Source organism: Vicugna pacos, chromosome 16, assembly GCF_048564905.1.
Source record: "Vicugna pacos chromosome 16, VicPac4, whole genome shotgun sequence".
NCBI lineage: Eukaryota > Metazoa > Chordata > Mammalia > Artiodactyla > Camelidae > Vicugna > Vicugna pacos.
This window is the reverse complement of record NC_133002.1, coordinates 6,628,770-6,653,466: the sequence shown is the minus strand read 5'-3', so window position 1 is coordinate 6,653,466 and position 24,697 is coordinate 6,628,770. Positions and strand designations below refer to the sequence as shown.

The 24,697-nt window shown below is 48.5% G+C and overlaps 1 protein-coding gene across 1 annotated transcript; it reads right to left on the bottom strand.

Annotated features, from left to right (window-relative positions):
• Positions 1 to 1,216: 1,216 nt before the first annotated feature.
• Positions 1,217 to 24,212, bottom strand: TRPV1 (transient receptor potential cation channel subfamily V member 1). The gene is made up of 15 exons (XM_072939995.1): positions 23,926 to 24,212; positions 22,978 to 23,138; positions 22,750 to 22,902; positions 22,127 to 22,267; positions 21,678 to 21,976; positions 20,645 to 20,824; positions 18,059 to 18,217; positions 16,860 to 16,955; positions 15,608 to 15,678; positions 13,632 to 13,797; positions 13,138 to 13,204; positions 10,551 to 10,870; positions 8,951 to 9,078; positions 8,333 to 8,448; positions 1,217 to 2,129 (listed from the first exon to the last, which is right to left on the bottom strand). Exons 1-15 carry the CDS (start codon positions 24,210 to 24,212, stop codon positions 1,957 to 1,959), a joined length of 2,517 nt encoding a protein of 838 aa, XP_072796096.1. The 3' UTR covers positions 1,217 to 1,956.
• Between the last annotated feature and the right edge of the window lie 485 nt (positions 24,213 to 24,697).

Below are 24,697 nucleotides of genomic sequence, written 5' to 3'. Positions count from 1 at the left end.
AAGAAAAAGACCAGGCCAGTTTGCAGGCGTGGTCTCCTTTTAACAACCCAGGCTCACACAAAAGGTTGTAATCACTCATTTCACAAAAGAGCACCCACAGATCCCTTCCAGCGCTGAGTAAGTTCAGAAGTTGATCCAATTTGCAGAGACTTGCAGATGTCTGACATCTACACCTTTTCTGAGGAAGGCCTACAGGTAAGGCAAGGAGTCCCAGGCTCAGAGAGGAAGCAGACCCCGGGGTGGACCTGGGGATGGATGGGCTCGCCCCAGCACCTTCTCCGCCACGCAGCCTGGCATTGCAGTCAAGTTCTGGGCTTTGGGGTCAGACTTGCCTGGGGTCAGACCTGTGCAGCCTTCCTAATTATCCCAGCCTCAGTTTTCTCATCTATGAAATGGAGCTAATAATAGCTTTTCATTGGCTGTCAAGAGGCTACGGGATAACGCACGTGGAGACACTTTGCATAAACACTCCATGCATTCTCGCTTGGCAGTGTTCCTCCACTATGCTCATTTGCGTAGTCTGGCCACAGCTCGCTTCGTCCCCGGTCATCCAGCCCAAAGGCTCCTTTGTTGGGCTTTGTGTGTGGAGGCAGACGTGCTGCTGGAGAACTCAGAGAAGGGGGTCCCAGTGTTCCCTCCAGATAGACCTCCCACGTAAGGGCCAAAGCCCTGGCCTCAGCTAATGTCATCCTTCATCTCGTGAATCAACATCCAGCAATTTCAACAGGGCAGCTCATTCGACACTCCACAGACGTAACACAGCCAGCCAGTGCCTGGGACACAGCTTTATTCCGGATCGATGTTTCTTAAATTCTAGTCCATAAAGCAGGAGCCCTCAGACGTTTTCACAAAGGGCCAGAAAGGAAATATTTTAGGCTTAGCAGTCTCTTGCAACCACTCAACTCTGCATTGTAGCATGAAAGCAGCCAGAGACGGTACAGAAATGAATGGCTGCATTGTGTTCTTAGGAAAGTTTGTTTACAAAAACAGGCGGCAGGCCAGATTTGGCCCAAGGCCCCCAGTTAGCTAACTATGGTAGATGTATGCGTGGAGGAGTGCCCTCTCCCACGGGTAACAACTAAAGAGTGACCAGAGGCTCCTAGCCATACAGGGTAGTACACACACACATACACGCACACACGCACGCACAGACTACACGGAGCCAATCAGCTACGCCAGCCCAGTGACTGACATGGAGTTCACACCTGATACGACATATATTTATTTATGTATTTATTTGATGGATGGCAGAATGGGTGGAGGTGGAAGTAGGTACCACTGCAGGTGAGCAGGACTATAGATGGATATTACAGATGGACGATCATTAAAAAATTCTTTCCACGTGGCTTTGGGACATGGTTCTGTACTTTTATTTCAAATGCGAAGGAGCTAATATTTTTGGAACTGTGATGGATTACCCAAAAGGAGGGAACCACTCCGGAAACAACCAATTCTGGCAGAGCTGGGAATGGGGCAAGCCTCCCCTACCTCCCCTGAGGAGTGACATCATTAACCCCAGACCACTCCGGACGGGGGAGATATTAAGCATGATATAGACAAGAGCTTCGGAATTTTCTCTCAAAGGAAGTGTTTTGTTCAAAAAATTGTTTTACTAGGCTTCGTTGGCTTTCACTCCCAGGAATGCAAAATCGAAGAAAACAGGGGCATCGTATACATGCACGTGGAGATTTCTCATCTGTGATGTTTGATAAAGTCAGTAAAAACCAGAAAGTTAGGAGATTCACTTGGGGACAGTGAGGGTTGCATGGCCACCTCTTCCCGTGCATCCAGCAATGCCTCCCACAGCTTATCCTGTGAGGTCTGGGAAAGAGCCCAGAAGGTGGGTGCTGGCTGGGCCAGGCTGCTGAGACAGCACTGGTGTTCCTACACGCCCCCCACCAACAACACTGGGGTATCGTAAGGCCCACAGGGCTGAAAGCCCCCCCATGGGGTCCCTCACTTCTCTCCTAAAGCAGCAGGGTCCTTGACGAGCTCAGCATCCTCTGGCTTGAGGGACCCTGCGAAGTGCTTCAGATGAACTACCTCGGGCTGGACAGGGTGCCTTTCCCGAGTACTTGCATCTCTTAAGAGGGGAACCAGGGCAAAGTTCTTCCAGTGTCTCCCTGCAGCTGAAGGATGAAACGCCATTACTGCCCCCGGGGGCAACAAAAAGATACTAAACAATTATTTGCAGGCCTGCCCACCCACCAGACGAAAGGAGGCCCAGGTATGTTGGCGCTTCCTGAGCACTAGATCGGGGCCTTTCCTCCTCCCTCACCTGCTCAGGAAGCCTCATTCGCTCTGGTGGCTCTGAAATTCCCTTCCTCCACCCCACCCTGACTTGCCAGTGGCCACAGGAGATTCCACTACTAGCTCCTCTCAGCCTCTGTTCCCTCCCTGCCCACGTGGGAGGAGGAGCAATGCTGGGGCTGCTCCAGGCGTGGCTCCACACCAGGTCAGCTGCAGGGTAATGAACACCAGCCAAAGGGTCAGGATTCGGGGTCCAGCCCCGACCAGAGCATAGATTAGGATCGATGCCAAGGGAACCACAGTGACACTGGGCCTCAAAGCAGGCTCTCACATGTGGCCTGAAATCCCAGGAAGCTCCTGAGGAGGACCCCATTATCACCCCCACTGTGATCCCCCCGCCCCCGCCCCAGCAACCTCGGAGAAGTAACAGCCAAGAGGGGCAGCTGTATGTGCCCTCCTTCTCTTGCCAGAGCCCTGGTCAGCCAGGCCCCCTTGTTGGCCCCCTTGGGTCTGATCTGTCTGGAAAATCAGCCTAAATTCACATCTCCCACCCTCATGCCACAATTCAGGCCCCTCTGCTGATGTCCCACACTGGCCACATCTTAAAGGCATCAGGAATGTAGGAGGCTGGGCCCATTGTGACCACTCCAGCAGAATTTTCCTGATCCTGGTGTTTTCTCCAGGCTGGCAGACTGACGCTGGCCTGCTCCCCTCAACCAAGCACCAGGAGGATGTGTCAGGGAACCTGGGCATAGGAGCAGGAGGGCTTCAGGGGCAGACAGGCCAGGTGCTCACTGAGACGCCATTTTCTGGCTGTGTGGATGGTGGGGACACCCAGCCTCGGAGACACCCGGCTCCAGTTTCAGGGCCCTCAAAGAAGGCATGGGGCTCCCAGTGCCCGTCTCCTACAGTCTTGATGCCAAGACTCCCTACATGCTCTCCACAGCTCAGCTACTGACCACTATTCTTCCCTGCTCTTTGTCTCACACATTTCCTCACCCCTTCCTAATCACATGTACTATTTGGGTGGGGAGAGTTTCTTATTCTCTGAATTATCTGACTACTCATTACTGGAGTTTCCACTGTTACCAAGTCATGTACAGGAAAGCAATTCCTCAGGAACTATTCACTAGTTAATTATATGTGCGAAATCAGGAAACCTCTAACCCTCTCCTAGACCCACCCCAAGTAACATGAGTGTGTCTATATCCTTGCTCCTAGGCTAATGTCTTTATTAACAGCATGGTGAATGTGCCGCATTGTAAACAGCCAACAATGTCATGCAAATACAATGCAAATACAATGCAAATCAACTGCAAAGGGAAACAGCAAATCTGGTAAAAGATGTGTAGTTTCGTGAAATTGATAAGAGCGATCATGGAAAACTGCTCAAATCACATGCTAAGCTACCCTTTGAACAGCTGTGTGTCAGAGTTGGACCAGTTAGCAACTGAAGAAAAAATAATCAATAAGTATTATGACACGACACAGGGAGTACGTCTAATGAAACTTGCAGGGAAATTACAGGACTGCAGGAGGCCCCTGGGAAAACTGATGAAGCAGTTTTCCAAAGTAAGCCTCTCAGTACAATAGATGTCCACTTCCAGCTCTGACAGAGTATGCAGCACTAGGCTGGCCATCTGCTGTAAATAACCATAAAACTGAATGAAATATACGCAGCAAATGTCTTCAGGCATCAGACAACAGACTGAGAAGCAGCAATTGCCAAGAGAAGTGAAATTCACAAGGCAAGCCCGGTGACCACTCTGATGTTTTGCTTAGGGACAAGTTCTCAGACTACAATGCAGTGAGCTGGTGTCTAGGCAGAGCGTGGCAGTGCCTCTGAGCTAAGGAAGAAGGAATCAGAGTTTTGGGCAGCCGAAGCAGCTAGGATCTGTGGGACAGGGCCCAGGAGAGGAGGAAGCAGGGAGCTGCAGGGGTGGAGGTCCAGAAGTCTTTGGGGTGGAGGCCTCCTTTCAAGTCCTTGGCTGAGAGTTGAGCTGCACTTTCACAGGGTGAGACAGACTGCATGAGGCTTACCAGACAGTGGTTGCTGTGGGGTTAAAAGTGGGACAGAGACACCAGAAGCTAAGCAGGACTGAGGGATATTGGAGATCCGGCCCAGACCATGGAGAGATCTCCTTAACACCCTTTTTCTACTCTGAGGATTGAGCTGGAATACCAGAAATGCCCTCCTTACTCTACATACCCTAGATTAAGGTCTACTCAAGACTCACTCCAAAAAGCCTAAAACCAAGCCCTGACAAGGTCCTCAGTGGAAACAGTTTGGAGGTCGAGTCCCACGGGTTTGAGGGATTGGCAAATACCTTGGCATTTCTACAGATCTACCCTAATAAAGGTTAAAACTAAGCCTACACAAGTTCAAGGTGATTCATCAGTAACTGAACTGCCAACTAGAATGAAAATTCAATCAAAAGTCTCTACAACATATTATTATTACAATGCCCAGTATATAATTAAAAGTTACTAGACACGTAAAAAACAGGGAAATGTGACTCACAGTTAGGGAGAAAAAAAAAAGCCGTCAACAGAAACTGACCCCAAGATAGCCTAGATGTTGGATTTAGCAGATTAAGCAAGTAGAGAAGGTTAAAGCAGCTACGATAAATATGTTCAAAGAACCAAAGGAAAACATAACCTTAATGAAGCTATGGAATCAGAAACCCATGGGACAATATCCAAGGGTCTAACACTCATGTAAAAGGAGAAGATAGAATAAAGCAAAGGTTTCCCAAATCTGATGAAACATATTGATGTACAGATCCAAGAATCTCAGCTAAAACCAAAGAGAACCATACATAAGCACATCTTAGTCAAACTGCTGAAAACCAAAGATGAAGAGAATAGGTTTAAAGCAACCAGAGGTGGCGGGGGGTAAAGACGCACTACAGACAGGAGAACAGCAATACAAATCATGGGTGACTTTCCATCAGAAACAATGGAAATCAGAAGACAGTGGAGAATCATAGTTTGGATGGAAAAAAAAGAACTTTGTTAACCTAGAATTCTATATCCAGTGAGAATATCCTTCAAACATGAAGATGAAATTAACATGTTCAGGTAAACAAACGATGATACAAAACTAATCCACAGTGATAGAAATTAGATAAATAGTTACCTGGGATGAGGAGGGTGGAACTGACTACAAAGGGGCATGAGTGTCTTTCTGGCATGATGGAAGTGTTCTGTACATATCTTTTTCCTTTTCTATTATGATTTATTATAAGCTATTTCATATAGCTCCCTGTGCTATACAGTAGGACCTTGTTTATCTGTCTTATATACAGCAGTTTGTATCTGCTAATCCCAAACTCCTAATTTATCCCTCCCACCCCTTTCCCCTTTGGTAACCATAAGTTTGTTTTCTATGTCTGTGAGTCTGTCTCTGTTTTGTAAATAAGTTCATTTGTATCATATTTTAGATTCCACATTATCAGTGATACATGATATTCATCTTTCTCTGTCTGACTTACTTAACTTAGTATGATAATCTCTAGGTCCATCCATGTTGCTGCAAATGGCATTATTTCCTTCCTGTTTATGGATGAGTAGTATTTTACATACATATATACATATACATATACACACACACACACATATATATACACACGCACATATATATACCACAACTCCTTTATCCAGTCATCTTTGTCAATGGACACTTAGGTTGCTTTCACATTTTGGCTATTATAAATAGTGCTGCTGTGGAAATGTTCTATATCTTGAGCAAGGTGATGGTTGCCTGAGTATGTACATTTGTCAAAACTTATCAAACTGTACATTTAAACTGTATGCATTTTTATTATACGTAAGCTATGTTTCAATTAAGCTGATTTTTTTCGAGTTTCTGATATATAAAAAATGAGCTTCTCTATGAAGCAGTATCAAACATGCAGTATCATGCGATCAGGCAAGTCTGCCAGAGAAAGCGTGCTCTTTCCCCCAACTTGCCAAAAAAAAAAACTATCCAACACTGATTCATTCTTTGTTCATTTAAGAATTGACAACATCAGCAAAAATGGCAAAGTAGGCAGATTCAAACCCTCACGCCTCCACAAAATCATTAAAAAAAAAAAAAGGCAGAAACTTTAGAACCAATGTAGTCAGGACTCTAAGGAGACAGTCCAACATTTACAGCAGCCAAGCAAATGCTGAATCAAGAAAAAGACAACTTAAAAATGGTAGGGAGCTAAAACTATAAAACTCTTTAAAAAAAAAAAACAGGGGACAACCTTCATGATATTGGATTTGACAATGATTTCTTGGAAATGATACCAAAAAAACAGGCAGCAAAAGGATAAATTGGGCTTCATTAAAATATAAGCTTTTGTACACCAAAGGGCAGCTCACAGAATGGGAGAAAATATTGGCAAATCATGTATCTGATAAAGCATTAATATCCAGAAGATATAAAGAACTCCTATAACTCAACAACAGCAAAAAATTTTTAATGGGCAAAGGGCTTGAACAGGCATTTCTCCAAAGAATATCTATGAATGACAAAGAAGCACATGAAAAGATGTTCAAAATCACTAGACATTAGGGAAATGCAAATCAAAACAACAATGAGATGCTACTTCACATCCATTAGGAAGGCTACAATCAAAACAAAAGCAAAAACAAAAAACCAGAAAATACCACATTTTGGTGAGGATGTGGAACCAACCCTCATGCTTTGCTGGTGGGAATGTAAAATGACCTGGCTGCTTTGGAAAATAGTTTGGCTGTTTCTCAAAAGGTTAAACATAGAATTACCACACAAGCCAGCAACTCCACTTCTACCCAAAAGACTTGAAAGCTGGAATCAAACAGAATCTTTACACTGATGTTCACAGCAATTAATCACAAATGCCAAAAGGGTGGAAACAATTCTAATGTTTCCATTCATCGATGAACAGATGAATGGATAAATAAAATATGATATATACACACAATGGAACATTATTGAGCCAGACACCAAAGGACAAATATTGTGTGATTCCACTTATAGGAAGCACCTGGAATAGGGAAATTCACAGAGACAGAAAGTAGAATAGAGGTTACCACAGACTGGGTGGAGAAGGAAATGGGGATCATTGTTTAATGGGTACACAGTTTCTGTTTGGAAGAGTGAAAACATTTTGGAAATATGTAAAGGTGATGGATATCATTAATACCACAAAACTGAATTGGGAGTTTGAGATTTGCAGATACTGACTGGTATATATAAAATAGATAAACAAGCTTATTCTGTATAGCACAAGGAACTATTCTCGATATCTTGTAGTAGCTTACAGTGAAAAAGAATATGAAAACAAATATATGTATATTCACACATGAGTGAAGAATCGTGCTGTACACCAGAAACTGACACAACATTGTAAACTGACTATACATCAATTTAAAAAAAAAACCCACCAAACTGTACACTTTAAAAAATAGTTAAAATGGCAAATTTCATGTTAAATATATTTTTTAAATTTACCAATTAAAAAAAACTAAAAATAATTAGTGCCGATTAGTGCAGGGCTATAATTTTAACTCAAAATGCGTTCAATATGACTAGGTTTGCTGCATTTTTAAGTAAATATCTTCAACTGGACCTTGAATTTAACGGCTACTGTTAAATGTTTACCATTAACAGCTAAAGGACTTTTTTCTGTAATTTTCTGTGATTTCCCACAGGGCTTCTCTGTTCAAGGTATATCCTTTGCTCGTCCCACGTGTCTCCCCTCTGCCTGCCTGAACGTGTGGAGCAAAGTGAGAGTCCCTGTTTGCATCCATAAGCCTCACAGAGCTGAGCGCAGATGCTGGGTTTGAGGACCCGGGCAGAGGAGACAGGGCAGCCTATATGTGGCACTGACCTCCAGGAGCGCTGCGGAGCGGGCGGGCGTGGGCACGCGTGGGCACACGTGGGCAAGTGGAGCAGTGGGCTGCGCATGCGCGTGAGACCACGCGCCGGGATTGTGTGGGTGGCTGAGATGTGGGGCTATGTCAGTGCCCAGGCGGTGGGAAGAGGAAGGCCTGAAAGGAGTAGGGGACCCCCAAGGCTTCACCTGGCCACCCTCCCCTTACACCTCACCTCTGCCTGACCGCAGGGAGAAGCTCAGGGTGCGCTTGATCCCCTCACAGTAGCCGGGGTCTTCATTGATGATGCCCACGTTGGTGTTCCAGGTGGTCCAGTTAACCTCATCCACCCTGCAGGGGGAGGAGATGGGGGAGGAGGGAGCTGAGGGCCCAAGAGCCATGGCCAGCTTCCCAGGTTGTGAGCTTGGCCCCACAGGCCAAGCCTAGAGACCAGGTTGGGGAGACAAAGCTGGTAGAAAGAGGACCCGAGGGGCCTGTCTTTTGGACCCCACCCACGAAGATGTGTTCCCTGACCACACCGTGGGACCCAGGGGCTTTAAATACTGGATTCCTGCTTCTGACCCTGACCACTAGGTGACCCCTTCTGGACACCTCATGTTCCAGTATCTAATGTCTGGGTTCCACCATCTGGGATCTGTGGTGGGTCTCCAGTGCCGGCAGCCCCCTGTGCGGACTGCCATCTTTGGGAGAGTCCCCTGTGCTCATGACTGGCTCCAAGAGACCCTAAGTCAGGCTTCTGTACCCACAGCTGGCTCTGGGTGGGTCCTGATATCCACAGCTAAGCCGCCAAGCCCCCAAGCTCCCCAAGTTCTGATTCCTGCCTGGGCATTACCTGAAGCACCACCTGTAGTCGTCCTTGCCATCAGGTGTGTACCCCACCTGCAGCAGCTTGCCTGAGCGGAAAGCCTTCCTTATACACTTAAGGAAGCTCTTCTCCGTGTCCAGGATGGTGATGGCTCTCTGCGGGAAGACGCAAAAGGCAGAGGGGCAGAGGGCGCATCCAGCTTCTCCAAGGTCTCTCCTCGTCCCTGCGCCTCTGAGCTGAACCTCCATACCCGCTACACCAGGCTGGTTCCCACAGCCTGGCGGGTGCACACGCCACGGACAGAGCTTAGCCATCCAGCCCAGACCTGTCCAGGCACTGCTGGTGCTGCTGAGTCTGGGCAGGGCAGGTGTGAGTGAGGTGGGCTGTGCCAGCCCCAGATCCTTCCCTGAGCAGCTCAAGAAGGGACAACATAGTGTCGTGATTAAGAGCAGGGCCTCGGGAGAGAGACTGCCTGGGCCGAGTCCTGGCTGGGCTACTTACTGGTTGCCTTGGACCCAGATACCTAACTTCTCTATACTTCAGCGCCTTCATCCAAAACTGGGGATAGTGAGAGAACCCTCTTGGTAGCACTGTTGTAGGATTAAAAGAGAGCATGGAAGCAAGACACTTAGAATAGTACCTAGCATAGAGAAAGTGCTGCTTGATAAGACTGGTGTTTTTATTATTACCTGGGGCAGCAGATGTGGACCAGGTGGCTCAAAAATGCAGCTGTCAGGGCCCATCCTGAGGCGGGAAGCCCCATAAAAAGATCTGCAGGACCCTCAGGTAGGGCCACTATCTCCTGCCAGCACCATCCAGTTCCCTGGCCCATAGGCTCTGTTTCACTTTTTGCTTCTGGAACCCCTTACTTAGCCCTAAAATTCTATTGGTTCTCTGAGTTCACTTCTGATTGGTTATTTCCTTCACTCCTGATTGGTCCATTTCCCTAACTTCTGATTGGCCCATTTGTAGTACTTCATTTGCATGGGGCTCACTCCTAATTGGTTATTTCTCTCACTCCTGATTGGTCCATTTCCCTCACTCCTGATTAGTTATTTCTCTCCCTCCTGATTGGTCCATTTCTACAAAGCTTGTTCCTAATTAGTCAACTTTTGTTATACCTTATTTGCATATGATGTTGCAAAGTGTAAACTGGCACCCTATAAAAGCCTGTGTAAACCTACAGACAGGGTCCAGCGTTAACTCCTCTGGGCCTGCTGGTGTAATAAGCCTGAGTTCTCCAACTCTCCGAGTGCTGCTTGGTCTCTTGCCCAGATTCAGGTTGCTGTCGAAGCTAAGCTGTAACACTGAGCTGCAACACTGAACTGTAACAATCCCACATTAGCTGCTCGTCCAAGTCTGGTCTCTGGTGCCCACCCTAGTTCTTCTGCGATGGGCACCCCACAGGGCTCAGCCCTCCATCTCCTCCGCGCCTCCTCCCCCAGGGACCGCCCAGCCTACAGCAGACACAGCGTCTCTGAACACCCGCTGGTGATGCTGGACAGAGACCCCTGCGGGAGGAGCTAGAGGGAGCCAACCGAGGGAAAGGTTGCTGCTTGAGCCCTGGACCTTCACATTTGGAACAGCCAACCCCTTGGTGCTGCACACAACCTGCCAAGTGACCCACCTGCAGCTTCCAGATATTCTTGCTCTCCTGGGCGATCTTGTTGACGGTCTCGCCCATGAGGGCGATAAGCATGTTCAGCAGGAGGATGTAAGTGAGAATTACATAGGCCAGTAACAGGATGATGAAGACAGCCTTGAAGTCGTAGTTCTCGGTGAATTCCAGGTCGCCCATGCCGATGGTGAACTTGAACAGCTCCAGGCATGTGGAGTACAGGCTATTGTAGGAGCTGTCAGGAGGCCTGCAGGAAACCCCTCGCCACCTGTGCGACGTGGAATCAGTCACAGAGTCGTTCTTTCCATCCTCGATCAGAGTCACCACCGCTATAGGGCATGGGGAACAAAGAGCTGGATGGAAGTCAAGACCCCAGATCCCCTACTACCCCAGGATGGGTCTGGCTTGGCTATGTGGTGCCTTTGTGTGAATTTTCTTTTTTAAAAAGCACTCTCTTCTTCAAAGCTCAGAAATTTGTCATAATATGATGTTTTATTAAAAGAAAACTTTATCATCATCTACTGGGGAAAATGCTAAGATAAATATACAAATCTATATGCACAAAATGAATACAGCCACATTTGTGCAGTGCACAACCTGCCTCACCTTACATGTCAGCCCTAAGTCCACATCTACTCTCAGTCACACACTATCTGCCTGTGCCCCTTAGAGGGTAGCCCAGAGCCAGCTGACTTCAGAACCATAGGGCTGAGCAGCTCAGAGCAGAAGGGCTTCTTGCTGCATTCTGCATTCTTCTTCTTGGGAAATTTAGTCCTAAGGCTGAACACTTCTGTAGCAGTTGTAACCATAGGATCTGCTAACCCCCTTGACCTAATCCTTTCCTGTGGCTACTGATAGGCAGGGCCTTCAGACCAAGTGTCAGAGCCCACACCAATCCTGATCAGATTCCTTCTAGTCAAAGCTTCCCATCACTCCAGACAGGATACCATGTGAACCATCCCACTGTAGCGCTCAGGTAAGGGTCAAAGCAAAACTCAGTTGCTCAAAAAATGATGTGATGTGTCAAAAGGGCACGAGAGCCAGCTTGAAGGGGCTCCTAGTGACCATTTCTCAGATAATATGAGCATCAAAACAAATGACGATAGCAAGGAGTTATAACCCATTTAACAAAGTGAAAATCCACACATACACAAAAAAATAAAAACAAAAATGAATCTATGAGGCCCTACTGATAATAAATAAATCAATGTGGGAGAATGGAAATCCTTTCCATCATATGACTGTAAAGAAAGTTCTTCCGTACAATAGAACCCCAGCTAACACATGTGGAAGGAATGATAAGTTAGAAAAGCATCATCTGGCAACCATCACAGGGTCGGGTGATTCAGGTGAAGCACAGTGGAAGCTAAAACCACTGGGTGAAGTTCGATGAGAAACAGGATACTTACGTAGTCTCGAAGCATCTCCTCACAAATGGTTTATCAATTACAAAAGGAAAGGTAATAACCTGACAGCAGAAAAAATCGGGCAGATTCACCAAAAGTAACCAAACCTACCAAGTGATCGAAGTCAACATCCCCAGAAATGGGACAAACAGACACTGTGGGACTCCTGATATCATATGCCGAGGAAGACACACATTATTTCCTTGATATTCTGACCAAACATTGTTACATGAATCTAATTGTGAGGAAATGTCAGACAGACTCAAATTGAGAGACGTTGTAAAAACTGGCCTTTACTCAATAAAAATGCTAAGATCACAAAAGGGAAGGAAAGATTGAGGAATGGCTCCAGATTGAAGGAGACTAAAGAGGCGTGAAAATTTAATGTAAATGCATGATCTGGGATTTTCATTTCTGTAAAAGATATTATTAGGACAATTGGTGAAATCTGAACAAGGCTGAAAGACTGGCTAATAGTACTGTATTGATGTCAATTTCCTGATTTTGCTCATTATGCTGTTTACATAAGAGACTGTCCTCATTTTTAGGAAACACACTCTGAAGTATTTAGTGGCAAAGGACTGATCGTGTCTGTAACTTACTGTTTTTTTAAGTGTGAAGTGGGGTGTGTGAGTGTGCGTGTGTATGTTTGTGAAGCGGGAAGAGAAAGTGATTTTTTTCTAAGTGTGGTAAAATTTGGGGAATCTCAGTTAAGAGCACAGAGAAGTTATTTATACTATACTTGTGATCTTTCTGAAAATCTGAAATAACGTCAAAATAAATTTTTTTTTTTATGGAGCCAAAATGCAGCTATACTACAAGCAAGCAGCACTTTTCCTTCTAAAATTACTTTGGGGGCAGAGGGTACAGCTCAGTGGTAGAGTGTGTGGTTAGCATGCATGAGGTCCTGGGTTCAATCCCCAGTACCTCCATTAAATAAATAAATAAACCTAATTACCCCCCCCCCCAAAATTAAAAATAAATAATAAAATAAATCTATTAGAAAATAAAATAAAACTACTTTGAACGCTTTATGAATCACCTTTCCAGGTTCTCCAGCTATCTCAGTGTGCTCTTTGTCCATCCACTCTGTCACCTGCAGACACACACCCCAGTGGGCCCCTCCCCACGCAGCCTTGCAGAATTCCCAGGAAGCCCTGCCCCGCACCGGCCCTGACCAAGCCCGTTACCTGTGGAAAACCCAAACAAGAAAACCAGGTAGACAAACATGAAGCGACACAGGTCTCTCAGGATCATCTGCAGGAGAGAGAGGGTTTGTCAGAGCCAAGTCCAGGCCCAGGTGGGACCAAGGGAAGGGACGGGGCTGCATCGACCTGGGGGTTAATTGTGCACCCGAGGGCATCGGAGGACATGCAGGAGAGTTAGGTTTGGTGGCTTTCAACTCAGGGGTCATGAGAGAGTCACTACAGCTCGCCCCAACCACGGCCTTTGTTCTGGCGGGAGAAGGGGGCCTGGTATGTAGGGGAGGTCAATTTCAGGGAAGCCCCCAAACCTGGGTCAAAGCCAGATTGCCTGATTGCTGGGGGATTCTCTGGGAAGGTGGGTCTTGAAACAGCACCTCCCCAGACAACACAAAGAGGCACATGGAGTGTGTGGGACCAGGTCCCACATATCCAGGAGGTAAACAGGCTCCATGGAGAACCCCTCGGGCGCTGGCACCCACCTTCTCGATCATGACGGCATAGATGCCCATCTGCTGGAAGCCGCGGGTGTAGTAGAGCATGTTGGTCCAGCCCATGGCCAGAGAGAACACCATGGAGGCCACGTACTCCTTGCGGTGGCAGAAGTACAGCACCACGGTCCCCAGCATGAACAGCGACTGCACGAAGCTGAGGATGGAGGGACAGGAAGCTCTGTCCATGGGCACCTGGGAGGCTCAGCACCCCCACAGACAAGCCCCCGATGCCTGGGCCGCTCCTCGGAGGCAGAGACTCAGGCCATGCGGGAGCTGGCCATCCTGCCTCCTTTAGCCCTTGAGCTTCAGTGGGAGCAATATCACCCCCAAGAAGTAAAAATTGATTCTGGCGGTGGAGGGCAGGGTGGGACAGGAGTATGAAAAATCTTATTCTCTTTTTACTGAGAGCACAGATATAAATACAGTGCAAAAACAGCTATACAGTATATTTTTGGTGGATTTCATGGGAGGAGCATTTGGGGGAAAAATATCTTAAAAGGCGATTAAAAAAAAAAAAGACAGAAACACAGCTTTAGCCCCCAACCTTCCTGTCCAGGCCCTGGGAAGACCAGCCTTATGACAACAGAGAACCTAGGAGGCCTATGCCCGTGAGCAGGACAGGTCGTACTCTCCTGAAAAAACCACAGGTCAGGTCTGCTGGTCACACCCTCAAACTCAGGAGCAGAGCCAGGGAAGATGTCCTTCCCTTAGTCTGATGGGGGCTGCCCAAGTCAGAGCCCTGGACAGAGTGAAGACCACTGAAGATCACACTGACCACCCCACCTCCTGTTTGTGTGCAAGAACCCAGCAAAAAGCGGCTGCTGTGCTGATGTGACCGTATTAAAAACTGACATCACTGAACTGGCTCATTAATTGGAGTTCTGCTGCAGAGAAGACCTCTACCTTGGCATCTACAGACCCTTGGCCAGAATAAGAAGTGATGCCAGCCAAAATAGGTAAAAGTCACCTCAGGTGGCAAATGGAGTCCCCACATAGGAGTTTTAGAAACTGGGAAGCAGTGGACAAATGGAAACTGACCTAGAAGACCCAAGAAAGCCGAACCCAAATCCATAGTGGGGAAACCTGAAACCAACTCATTCAATCAAGGAGGCTCAAAAGGCTTAGGCACCACTGGAGGTGGGGTGAAGAGACCTAGCGTAAGAAAGAGTGGAGGTGTTTGTTGTCTCTGAAGGAGATAAAATAGAAGGTCTTTGGACCCAGTTTCATCAAACATCCATGAAAGCATAGGTATTTCGCCAAAAACAGATTACGTGATTTTATACAAGACAGATTACAGAAAGCCCTCTTCTCCACTCAGCTTTCAGAAAGCTGGCCAGACCTACTCCCCCTGGGTAGAAGATTGAAAAGATACAATGGACTGACTTTGGACATTCTCCAATAAATAGTTTATGTTGTAAACGAGTCTATGATGCAGCTCAAATTTTATAACCTCCATTCACACATTCAGAGCTTCCCACCAGCTTTTCGGTCCTCCACTCTGAATCATGAGCACACATCAAAGATTTCCAAATATCCTGAGGACAGCCTCTAACGTGTAAGAGAAAATGAAACAAGCAAGTGGGGAAACAACAATTTGGAGAAAACAAAAGCTATGCAAAAAGAAGAAAAAAAGTTTACCAAAAACTATCTTAATAGATGTAGAGAGATAAATGAAGATACTGGGATTTGCAGATACTAACTACTATATATAAAATAGATAAACAATAAGGTCCTACTGTCTAGCACAAGGAACTATATTCAACATCTTGTAATAACCTATGAAAAAATATAAACGGGAATACATGTATGTATAACTGAATCACTGTGCTGTACACCAGAAACTAGCACAACATTGTACATCGACTACACTTTGATTTATAATTTCTAAAAAAGAAGATACTGCATCCATGAAACAAGAATAAAGTGCTGTCTGCCAAGGAGGCAGAAGAATCAGTATCACTTACAAAAGCATCTCACTGTAACTGTCCACAAACAAGGTCTTCAGTGACGGCCGCCTCTGCAGGAAATACTGAATCTGCAGGTAAACAGAGTAAGATCCCACGAAAGGTTAAATGGTGAGCACCCAGAATGCTTCCTAAATGGCACCACGATGGACCACGGGAGTGCAATCAAAGCAAAGATAATGAAGACAGTGGAGCAGTGTGGGTCAGGCTAATGGAGTAATGTTATGTGACTCGATCAGGAAGATTTTTTTAAAATAGAGTGAAATTACAACTACACCTAGAAGTAAAGATGGGAAAGAAAACCACCAAAATGTTATCACTTGCTGTGCTTGAATGATGGGGTTGGGCAATTTTTTTTTCTTTCTAATTTGTGCTTTTTTCCCCTAATTTTCTTAAAGAAGTATGCATTATGGTAAAAAAATTATTTAACCAGCTTCCACTGAACTAACTAACCGGATTAACCAGTGCTCTTGTCTCCCTGAAAACATCCTGACAGTTGCCCATGGTGAATGCGCCTCTCCAAGACACCCACACGCTCCACTCTCTCCCACTGGCTAATCCTGTTTGCCGAGAGTGCTTCCTGCCCGCTGCACTTGATACTTTGGCTTTGTGCTTTACTATAATATAAACTATGAGCGTGAAAATAAAGACGGTTGCTTCTGTGAAGACAGAGCCCAATGATTTGGAAAGATTCCTTAAAGGTAAATTACTTTAAAAAAAAAAAGGTGTAGTTTAAAATAAAAGATGAAGGGGAAAGAAATCATAATAATCCCAAATTTCACATTCAGATCCCTTTGTACGTGCAACAGTGGTCCCACATATTTTAGAAGAATGGCCAAGGAACCTGCATGTTCCAGTTTTTAGTTAAAATAAAATGGTTCCAGTACACGTACAGACTGCTTTCGTTATTCTGAGCTTTAATGGACCCTTTCAATTAATTAAACAACTACCAGTCATGATCCTGTTTCTTCAGAGGCTCCCACTCTACTTCTGTAATTAAATATTACATTCAGTGGAGAGGTCTGACTGCCTGTGCTCAAGCATGAGCCCTGGGTCCGTGGGGACCCACCAGCAGACCCGCACCCCCTAAGCCATCAGTGCCTGGGGCTCTCGCCTTCCCCTGTGTGTCTCTAAGCTCCTCAAGCAGGGCCATTGTGTAGCCAATGAATTAAAAAGTGGGTGAGGACTGAGGGAGTCTTGGCTTTTTGTTTTGGTGACCACGGAAATTCGCCGTGTGGGAAGGAATGCTTACCCCTCGGAAAAAAAAGTAGACTCCCCCTGATACAGAAATAATCTCTCCAGTGACTCGGAAGTAGTCCCCAATGGTGTGCTTCAGCTTAAAGGGAGGCTGCGAAGTGCAGAGAAGTTAGTGGTTCCATTCACTTGTTCATTCATCCAACAAACAATTAACAGGTGCAAAGCCCTAAGATTTAGACCCAGCTCCTTCTGGAGAGGCTCAGCCTCCAGCAGGAGAGAGAGACACAAATAAAGACATTGCATTATTATGGGGACACCTGCAGGGAGGCCCCTCTGTGGGACCAGATTCCCAAAGTGGCAGCCTTCAGGTGCCGAGAAGCACATCCCACTGTACTGTGCTGTCTCCTGGATGGCGGCCTAGCCTGGAGCTCTGTTTGGCTGGGAGGAGATGATGGCATCAGTGGCGGCACCCTTGCAGACCCAATGCCGTGTGCTTCCTGTTATTCCCACAGCCTATGGAGAACCCCTGGTCTCCCAGCACCATCAAGGTTTCCCACGGATGGTGGAGGGAGAGACACACATCTGTGTCGTCCTTGTGTTTCAGTCATAGATCCCTAGACTGGGTTTCCTTTCAGTCTACCTACCATCCAACTATTCGTAAGCCCTAGCTCACTAGCTTGTCTCATTAGCATATGTCTCTTTTCTCTTAAAAGGAAGCCATTCGATAGCCTTAATAAGTGTACAGAAATCAGGTGTCACCTAACTAGGAAGCAAGGCAACCTGGAAATAAAGGCAGCAAGTTAAGTATCCGCATATTGAATGGAAAGGATTCAATTCAGAAACTCGAGGGAGTCCGTGGCTCCTGGTAGCAGAAAAAGTCTAGTCTTAGAGTATGTGTCCAGGGAATGAATAATATAGGAGAGAGTAAACAATAGTGGGCAGGTGAGCAGGATGGCAATGGGCCCAGCAGAGAGATGCTTCTGGAGCCCTAATTCCAGCATCCTGTCTAACCCAGTACCTCCGCTCTGCCATCAGGGACCGCAGCGACCGCAGGCGGAGCCTCAGAACCAGGAGGCTAAAGTTGGGGCTGAGAACAAGAGTGGGGCGTAGGACAGCCAGGAGAGGGAGGACTGAGTACAGGGCTCTGGGTCCCCAGGTGACCCTTCCACCTCTCTGGGGCCCAGGGTCTTGAGGTCTTACGGGAATGCCCACACCCTCCCCCTCTCCTCTCTGAGGCCTGTGCCTCGGGCGCACCGGGCCTTCCACAGGCCTGTAGTAGGCGGCCGTGGTGAAGATGATCATATACAAGCAGTAGACGAAGAAGTTGAAGTAGAAGATACGCTTGACGAATCTGTCCCACTTGTCCTGCAGGAGGCGGTTCAGCGGCTCCACCAAGAGCATGTCGTGGCGATTCTAAGAGGAGCAAAGAGACGTGAGGCTCACTCCCTGAGCAGGACTGCCTGCAGCAGCTGCCCCAGGCGTTCCTACACCCACCTTCTGAGCTTAGCACCCTTGTCATGCAGTGAACAAGGGGTGGAACTGGACGAGTGACCCCAAAAGTGCCCCTGGCACCCAGGAGCCCACAAGTGTTGCCCAACATCCTATGCCCGTTCTCTCTAAGAACTCTCTTCCAAGAGCCTCCATCCTTGCTTATTTCCGCAGTAACGGGAAGAGGCTGGCGCAGGCGGAGCCTGGCATGAGGCTGCTCCAGGAGGGGATGAGGGCGGGCAGGCAGGGTCCTCTCAATTCTCATTCTCACATCGCCAGCCCTGAGTCAGACAGGTGATCCAGGCAGGAGTGGCAATTCCCTTCACAGGAGATTGCAGGGGACCAGGAAGGCTTTCCTGCTATGGGTGGGCCCAGTGCCTGAGATACCATCTTTACAAGAAATGGTTTGAGGCAAAAGTCTCCCATCCAGGAGATCTCAAAGTTCAAGTATCTCCAGGACATGGATAAGCCAAAATCAGCTCATCTTAGCCTTTTCAGGCCACTGAGGCCAACTCTGGCCCAAGCTTGAGCTCCCCCAGCAAAGTCCCTGTTCAGAGTCTTCTTGAAAATCTTTGGGGATGGGAAGCTCCCTGCTGCCTCAAGAAGCCTGTTGGGGAGATCTACTCTCTGGAGTAAAGTTGGTCTTCCCTGCTGTCCACCAGTGGTCCCTGCTCTGCACCCAGGAGCCCCCGTACCGTGTTCTGGCCCTTGAAAGCCTCTGGAGATGTAAAGATGGCAGCTGTGGCCCCAGAGCCCTCTCCTCTCTAGGTCAAACACCCTTGTCTCCTTTTTGAGGTTGTTTCCTACCTGGGCCAGCCCTCTGGGAACACTTGCCTCCGGGATACTGAGTCAGAGGTCTGGATCCAGCATGGCAGCCTTGGGGGCTGATGGGACAGAACAAAGCAGGCCAGGCCTCTCCCTCCCCAGGACTCTGCCCCTTGAGACATCATGGAGGTGGCCCCTCATCACCAACAGCACAGACTGCAGCCCCCAGAGCTGTCCTCAGGGCCTGGCACGTCTGGTACCTTAGAAAGAGGGGACAGGGACGGTGGCCTTTCAAAGCAGTGGAGGCTGGAGCCCCTTTTCATGAAGTAGCATTGGAACCCTCATTTGGAAACAAAAGAATTAAGTAAGACACCTACCTCACACCTACACAAAAATAAATTCCTGATAAATGTAAAAGCCAAACATAAAATACCTACAGAGGAGATAGATATAAACATTGGGGAATGTGCGTGTAATCTCAAAGTGGAAAAGGCTTTCCAATGCAAGACACAAGTCACAAACACTATGAAAGAAAAAGGCTAACTAATCTGATTCTCAAAATGAAACCCTTTCATACACAAGTGAAGTTAAACAGCAAGAGACAGACTAGGAGAAAATAAAATACTTGAAACATGCAACAGAGAAAGGACCAATTCATTTTACAGCAAGAGCATTACACATCAAAACGGGTGAGGCAAACAGCCCAGTAGAAGAGCTAGCAAAGGACAGGAAATGGACAGGAAATCTATCAAAGAAATATGAATGGTTCAAAACCTACGAAAAAATTTTCAACCTCACGGTAATCAAGAAAACAAGAATTAAGATATCAGTGAGATAGCATTTTTGGCTCCATGGACTCAAACTAGTTTAAAAAAAAAAATTGGTAACACCCAGGTTGGCAAGAACATTGGTAGGTGTGTCCCACTGTTGGTGGGCAAGTGCATTGATGTGATCTTTTGGAGGACATAATTTCTGACTTAGCAATTCCAATTCAAGGTATCTTTCATAGAAAAAATCAAACGCCTGACTAGTGTCCTGCAGCACTGTAGTAGCACCAAAAAAACACAAAAACCAAGAAACTGGAAATAACTCAAATGTCCTTCTACAGACATTTACTCCCCATCCAAATTGTGGAATACATTGCAGTAATTTTTTTTAATAAAGCAGACCCATATATGCAGATGTAAAACTGTCGGCAAGACATGCCATTAAGTGAAAAAAGGATGTTCTATACTATATATAGTATAATCCCATTTACATAAGCAAAATGAAGCTACACGTTTTATATGGTACAAAAGGAGGATTCTTTTTTGGTCTATGGAATTTTGAAATATTTAGGTTTATATATATTATATATATTACATTATAATATTATATATTACATATTATATATATTATCACATATTGATTGCACGAGGAAGGAAAACACCTGGTGGGAATGAATGAGGAGATGAGGCTGCGGGTGTAAGCCCCGGGCAGCAGGCTTTTATTGATGGGAGGAGAGGCAGAGCCGGAGCAGGGGCTGGGGCTGGGGTGCAGTGAGACCAGAAGCCCTCCCTGGCTGGGTCCCAGCCCCGGCCCACTCACAGGGGTCTCATTGCTGCTGTAGGCGATCACCTCCAGCACTGAGTTCTTCTCGCAAGTGTCGATGCAGGACAGGTCGTACAGAGAGGAGTGCACAGGCCCGTAGGCCCACTCGGTGAACTTCCTGGACAGGTGCCTGCACTCAGGCTCCTGGATCTCCCTCTGGAGAATATAGGCCAAGACCTGCTCCAGGGGATACAAGAGCCCATTAGAGGCTCCACCGGCTCTGCTCCAGGAATAATTCTGCTTTCCAGCCCAATTGGAGACCCCACCCAAGCCCCAGGAGAGACCCACCCCCATCCAACAGCCTTGATCGTCATCAAGATCAACCTGCCCACTGCCTCAGATCCCAACTGCAGCCACATCAGACCCATCACCCGATCACACCGGCCCCCCTTCCCCCAGTTCTCCCATCTCACATGAAGGACTGCAGTGGTTCATTTTAGAAAACCTCAAGCCAGAAGGAAATTAAGAAAATCCAAGAAATAAAACCAAGGTTATAAAAACCAGACTTCTCATCCTAAGAGACTCAGTATGATCAGGGACAAATTCCTAGAATCCCCTGGTACAGAGAAGCCCCCTCCCCTCCAATTCCCAAATGCCAGCTCCACCATCACCCCACCCTTCCATGGCCTGACATCACCCACAGGCCTCCGTTTTGGCCTGCCCTACCCCAAACTCTCCCCTGAGGACTTCGTATCACCCCAAAGTCCTGTCTTCCATGGAAAAACACCAACAGCTCCTCCTCTGTTTCACCCTCAGCTCAACCCGTCCTCAGCCCCAGGCCCCAGCACCCTACCCCCAGCCCACGTCTTGGTGATGATGCTCAGAGTTGGAAATTAGAAACAGCCACGTGTGTGATGCTGGGTTCTGTCCAACGTCTCACAATTCCTCCCCCTTACTCTAATGCCCCCCGCCCTATCCCTCCAGGCTGGCGTGGCGGCACCAGGGCTCCACACACTGGTGATGCCAGAAGCTCGGTAAGGCAGGCAGTCCCCACAGCAGCCCCAGCTTAGGTGCAACGCCCCCTCCCTACCCCAATCTTCCCGCTCCTGGCAGCCAGAGCCAGCGGCGTCAGCTCCTTCTTGTTAGTGAGCTCCTCCAGCTTCAGCGTAGGGTGGAGTTTGGCCCCCAGGATCAGAATCTCATTGTACATGCTCGTCACAAACTTGGTGTTGTCAGGCGTGTTGTCAGCCACCTCCACCAGCGCGTGCAGCACCGTGTTGCCCACCGAGTCCCTGGCGCCGATGTCGGCTGGCTGCCAGGAGTTCTGCAGCAGGAACTTCACGATGCCCAACTGGTTGGTGCAGGCAGCCAGGGAGAGGGGCAGCTCACCTGCAGCCAAAACAGGCACACGGTGGGCCTCCCCAGGAAGAGACTGGCTTGGCCCCTGCACCACCTGGCCTCTGATTTCCTCTGTCCCCACCCTAAACATCCCCTTAGCAAGGGACAAAAAGTCAAGTGTATACCACATGGTCTCCCTACCAAAATAGAAGCCAGGCCGCCCTTTAGTTTTCTTAAAGAAGTCCCCATTGGCTGCAGCCTGGACATTGGCCCCATTCTCCACCAGGAGGGTCACCAGTGCCATGTTCCGCCTCTCGATGGCAATGTGCAGCGCCGTCTGGCCTATAGAGGAAGCAGGCTGTTGGCTTTTGCACTTGGAGTTCTGCAGGGGTACCCGGACAGGTGCTGGGGGAGGGCCTCGGCAGGAGGTACAGGATGACCACCCCCCTACCAGAGGAGGTGATTTGGTTCCCCAAGGAGGCCCAGGGAGTCCCTGAGGCAGTAGAGACCCCCAGGAACAGGGAATACCAGACTGGGGGCTGGAGGAATCAAAATTGCCCAAGGGCAAGGAGCAGTAGCAGAGAGGCAGGCCATGACCTTCAGGGACAAGGAGCACCAAGCCCGCAGAAGGGGAGACGGGACCCTCAGAACCAGAAGAATCCAAGCCAGCAGGTCGGGGAGGCAAGGGGCCTCCCCAGCACCAGGAGTTCCCTACTCAGCTGGGACAGGGGGAGAGGAGCTCAGAGGCTTGCCCGGGCGTGACGACGCCCTCCTGGCTCCAGGTGTGCTTGTGGGCAGAAGCGTGCTGGCCCCACCCTTCTCACCCTTGTAGTAGCTGTCCGTGTAGCTGGCGTTGACCAGCTCCTTCAGGCTGTCTGTCTGCCGGGCGATCTCCAGGAGAAGGGGGATGGTGTCGTTCTGCCCATCATGCAGGTTGAGCATGGCTTTCAGCAGACAGGTCTTCCCTGTCTCGGGGTCTGCAAGACAAAGCAAGGGTCAGAGCAGGCACCACAGCGGGGCCCCTTCCCGGAACCTGACGGTCTCCGGGCCACCTTTGAATTCGCTGTCCATGAGATGCTTCTTGCTCTTCTGCAGGAAGAGGAGCAGGCTCTCCAGCTCCTCGCAGTTATTCTGAGCAACCGCTTCAAAGATCTTCCTGCGATCGTAGAGCTTGAAGTTCTTCTCGGCAGTGACAGAGTCCTGGGACAGTTGCCTGTGGGCCAGAAAACACCCTCATCTCATCCTCTGGTTTCCCCCTTGGCCCTGAAGCCTTCAGAGCTTGGTAGAGAGCATGATTAAACCCCAAGGCAAACCAAAAGGGGGGAAAAACATGATACAAAACCCATGCCTCAGTCCAGGTGGCCAGCTAGGAAACTGATGTAACAGGGAACGTGTGCCCCTGTTCTGTCCCCACCCTATGTGCAGGCATCATCCAGAAATACTTTGCAACCACCACTTCCTCCAACACCCAGGCCACCCACTTCTCTGTTCGCTGAGGGGCTGGGGGAATCTGGAGGGGGTGCGGGCAGGGGTTGGGTTTGGCTGCCCTCTGCTAAGTGAAAAAGCACCCTCACACGGTCCCAGGAGTCAGCCAGCCCATGTGCAGCCCCTGTCTTGCCGTGGGGGAGGCGGGAGGGCTGGTGGGCTCTCTCACTGGAGCTGTTTTGTACTCTGTCTAAAAGCATCCTGTCCATGAGCTTTTCAGCTTGAAGTCTGCATGATTGGGACCAGTGAGCATCCTAAGCCTGGACTCAGAGATCAGCTGGCAGCTAGGATGAGCATATATGCCCGCGTGCATGACCACAGTCTCAAAGATCCTATGAGCACAAATGCTGGTCCAGGCAACCTCTGGAACCCCCCGCCCCCACCAGCTCCCTGGCTCTATGACTTTCAGCACGTAAACTTGAGTATCATATGGTGTCTCCACGGCCAGAGTCTCAGCCAGCTGAGCCAGCTGGACTCCAGGTAGAGAGGGAGGCTGGGCTCCAGATGCAGCTTACCTGGCACAGGTGGGGCCATCTCCAGGCTTCTGGATGATGACAACAGGGCTGACTGTGATGGCCGGACAGAATGCCAATTGGGCTTCCGCATGAGAGCAGTCCATGAGAGACGCATCTACCGAGTCACCCTTTCCAAAGAGCCGGCTACGGCTCTTGGCCACAGGGAAGCTGTGGGGCTTGGCTGGAGATGGCCTGGAGTTAGGGTCTCCATCCAGGGGATCTGAGCTGGAGTCCTCTTGGGGCAGGTCCTCAGACTCCCCTGAATCTGAGCTCCCCCGTTTCTTCATCTTTGCCAAATCTTCTGTGGCCCAAGAGGCAGCCTGTGGACAGCCACCAAGATTGGGTTTGTTCCCAGCTTGAGGACTGCACAAGCCTAGCTTTGACATACCTTTGTTGCAAAGACCCCAGTGAAACACGATGCCCCAGAAGTCCAACAGGTGTTGCCCCTAGCCTCCCAGAAAGGAAGCTTTCAGGGTGCTGTATCTCCTACCCCCAAAGCCCCGGGAGAAGCAGGCCTAGCAGCTCCATAGCCATCGGCCTGCAGGGATGGATGGGTCCCCAGCTTGGAGCCATCAGGCTCTGAGGGACTTGGATGGACCACTCGCCTTCTCTGGGCCTCGGTTGCCCCATCGGCAGAGTGGAAATGATAACCACTGCTCTGCCTCCCTCCAAGATCAGAAAAAGGGAAACAGGAGGAGGGATGTGCATTTGGGAGGAACTCGGCACTGAGGACGGCTCAGCCCCAAAGAACCGAGCAGTCTGCATCCCTGGG

Bases quoted from the DNA above. Each gene is read 5' to 3' on its own strand.
- TRPV1 (XM_072939995.1), bottom strand. From the start codon at position 24,212: ATGAAGAAACGGGGGAGCTCAGATTCAGGGGAGTCTGAGGACCTGCCC. The intron at 22,268-22,749 runs GTGAGAAGGGTG...CTTCCTCTATAG, and splicing joins CACGGACAGCTACTACAAGG to GCCAGACGGCGCTGCACATT. The intron at 18,218-20,644 runs GTGAGTGGGCCG...TGCTCCTCTTAG, and splicing joins ACAGCAGCAATGAGACCCCT to AATCGCCACGACATGCTCTT.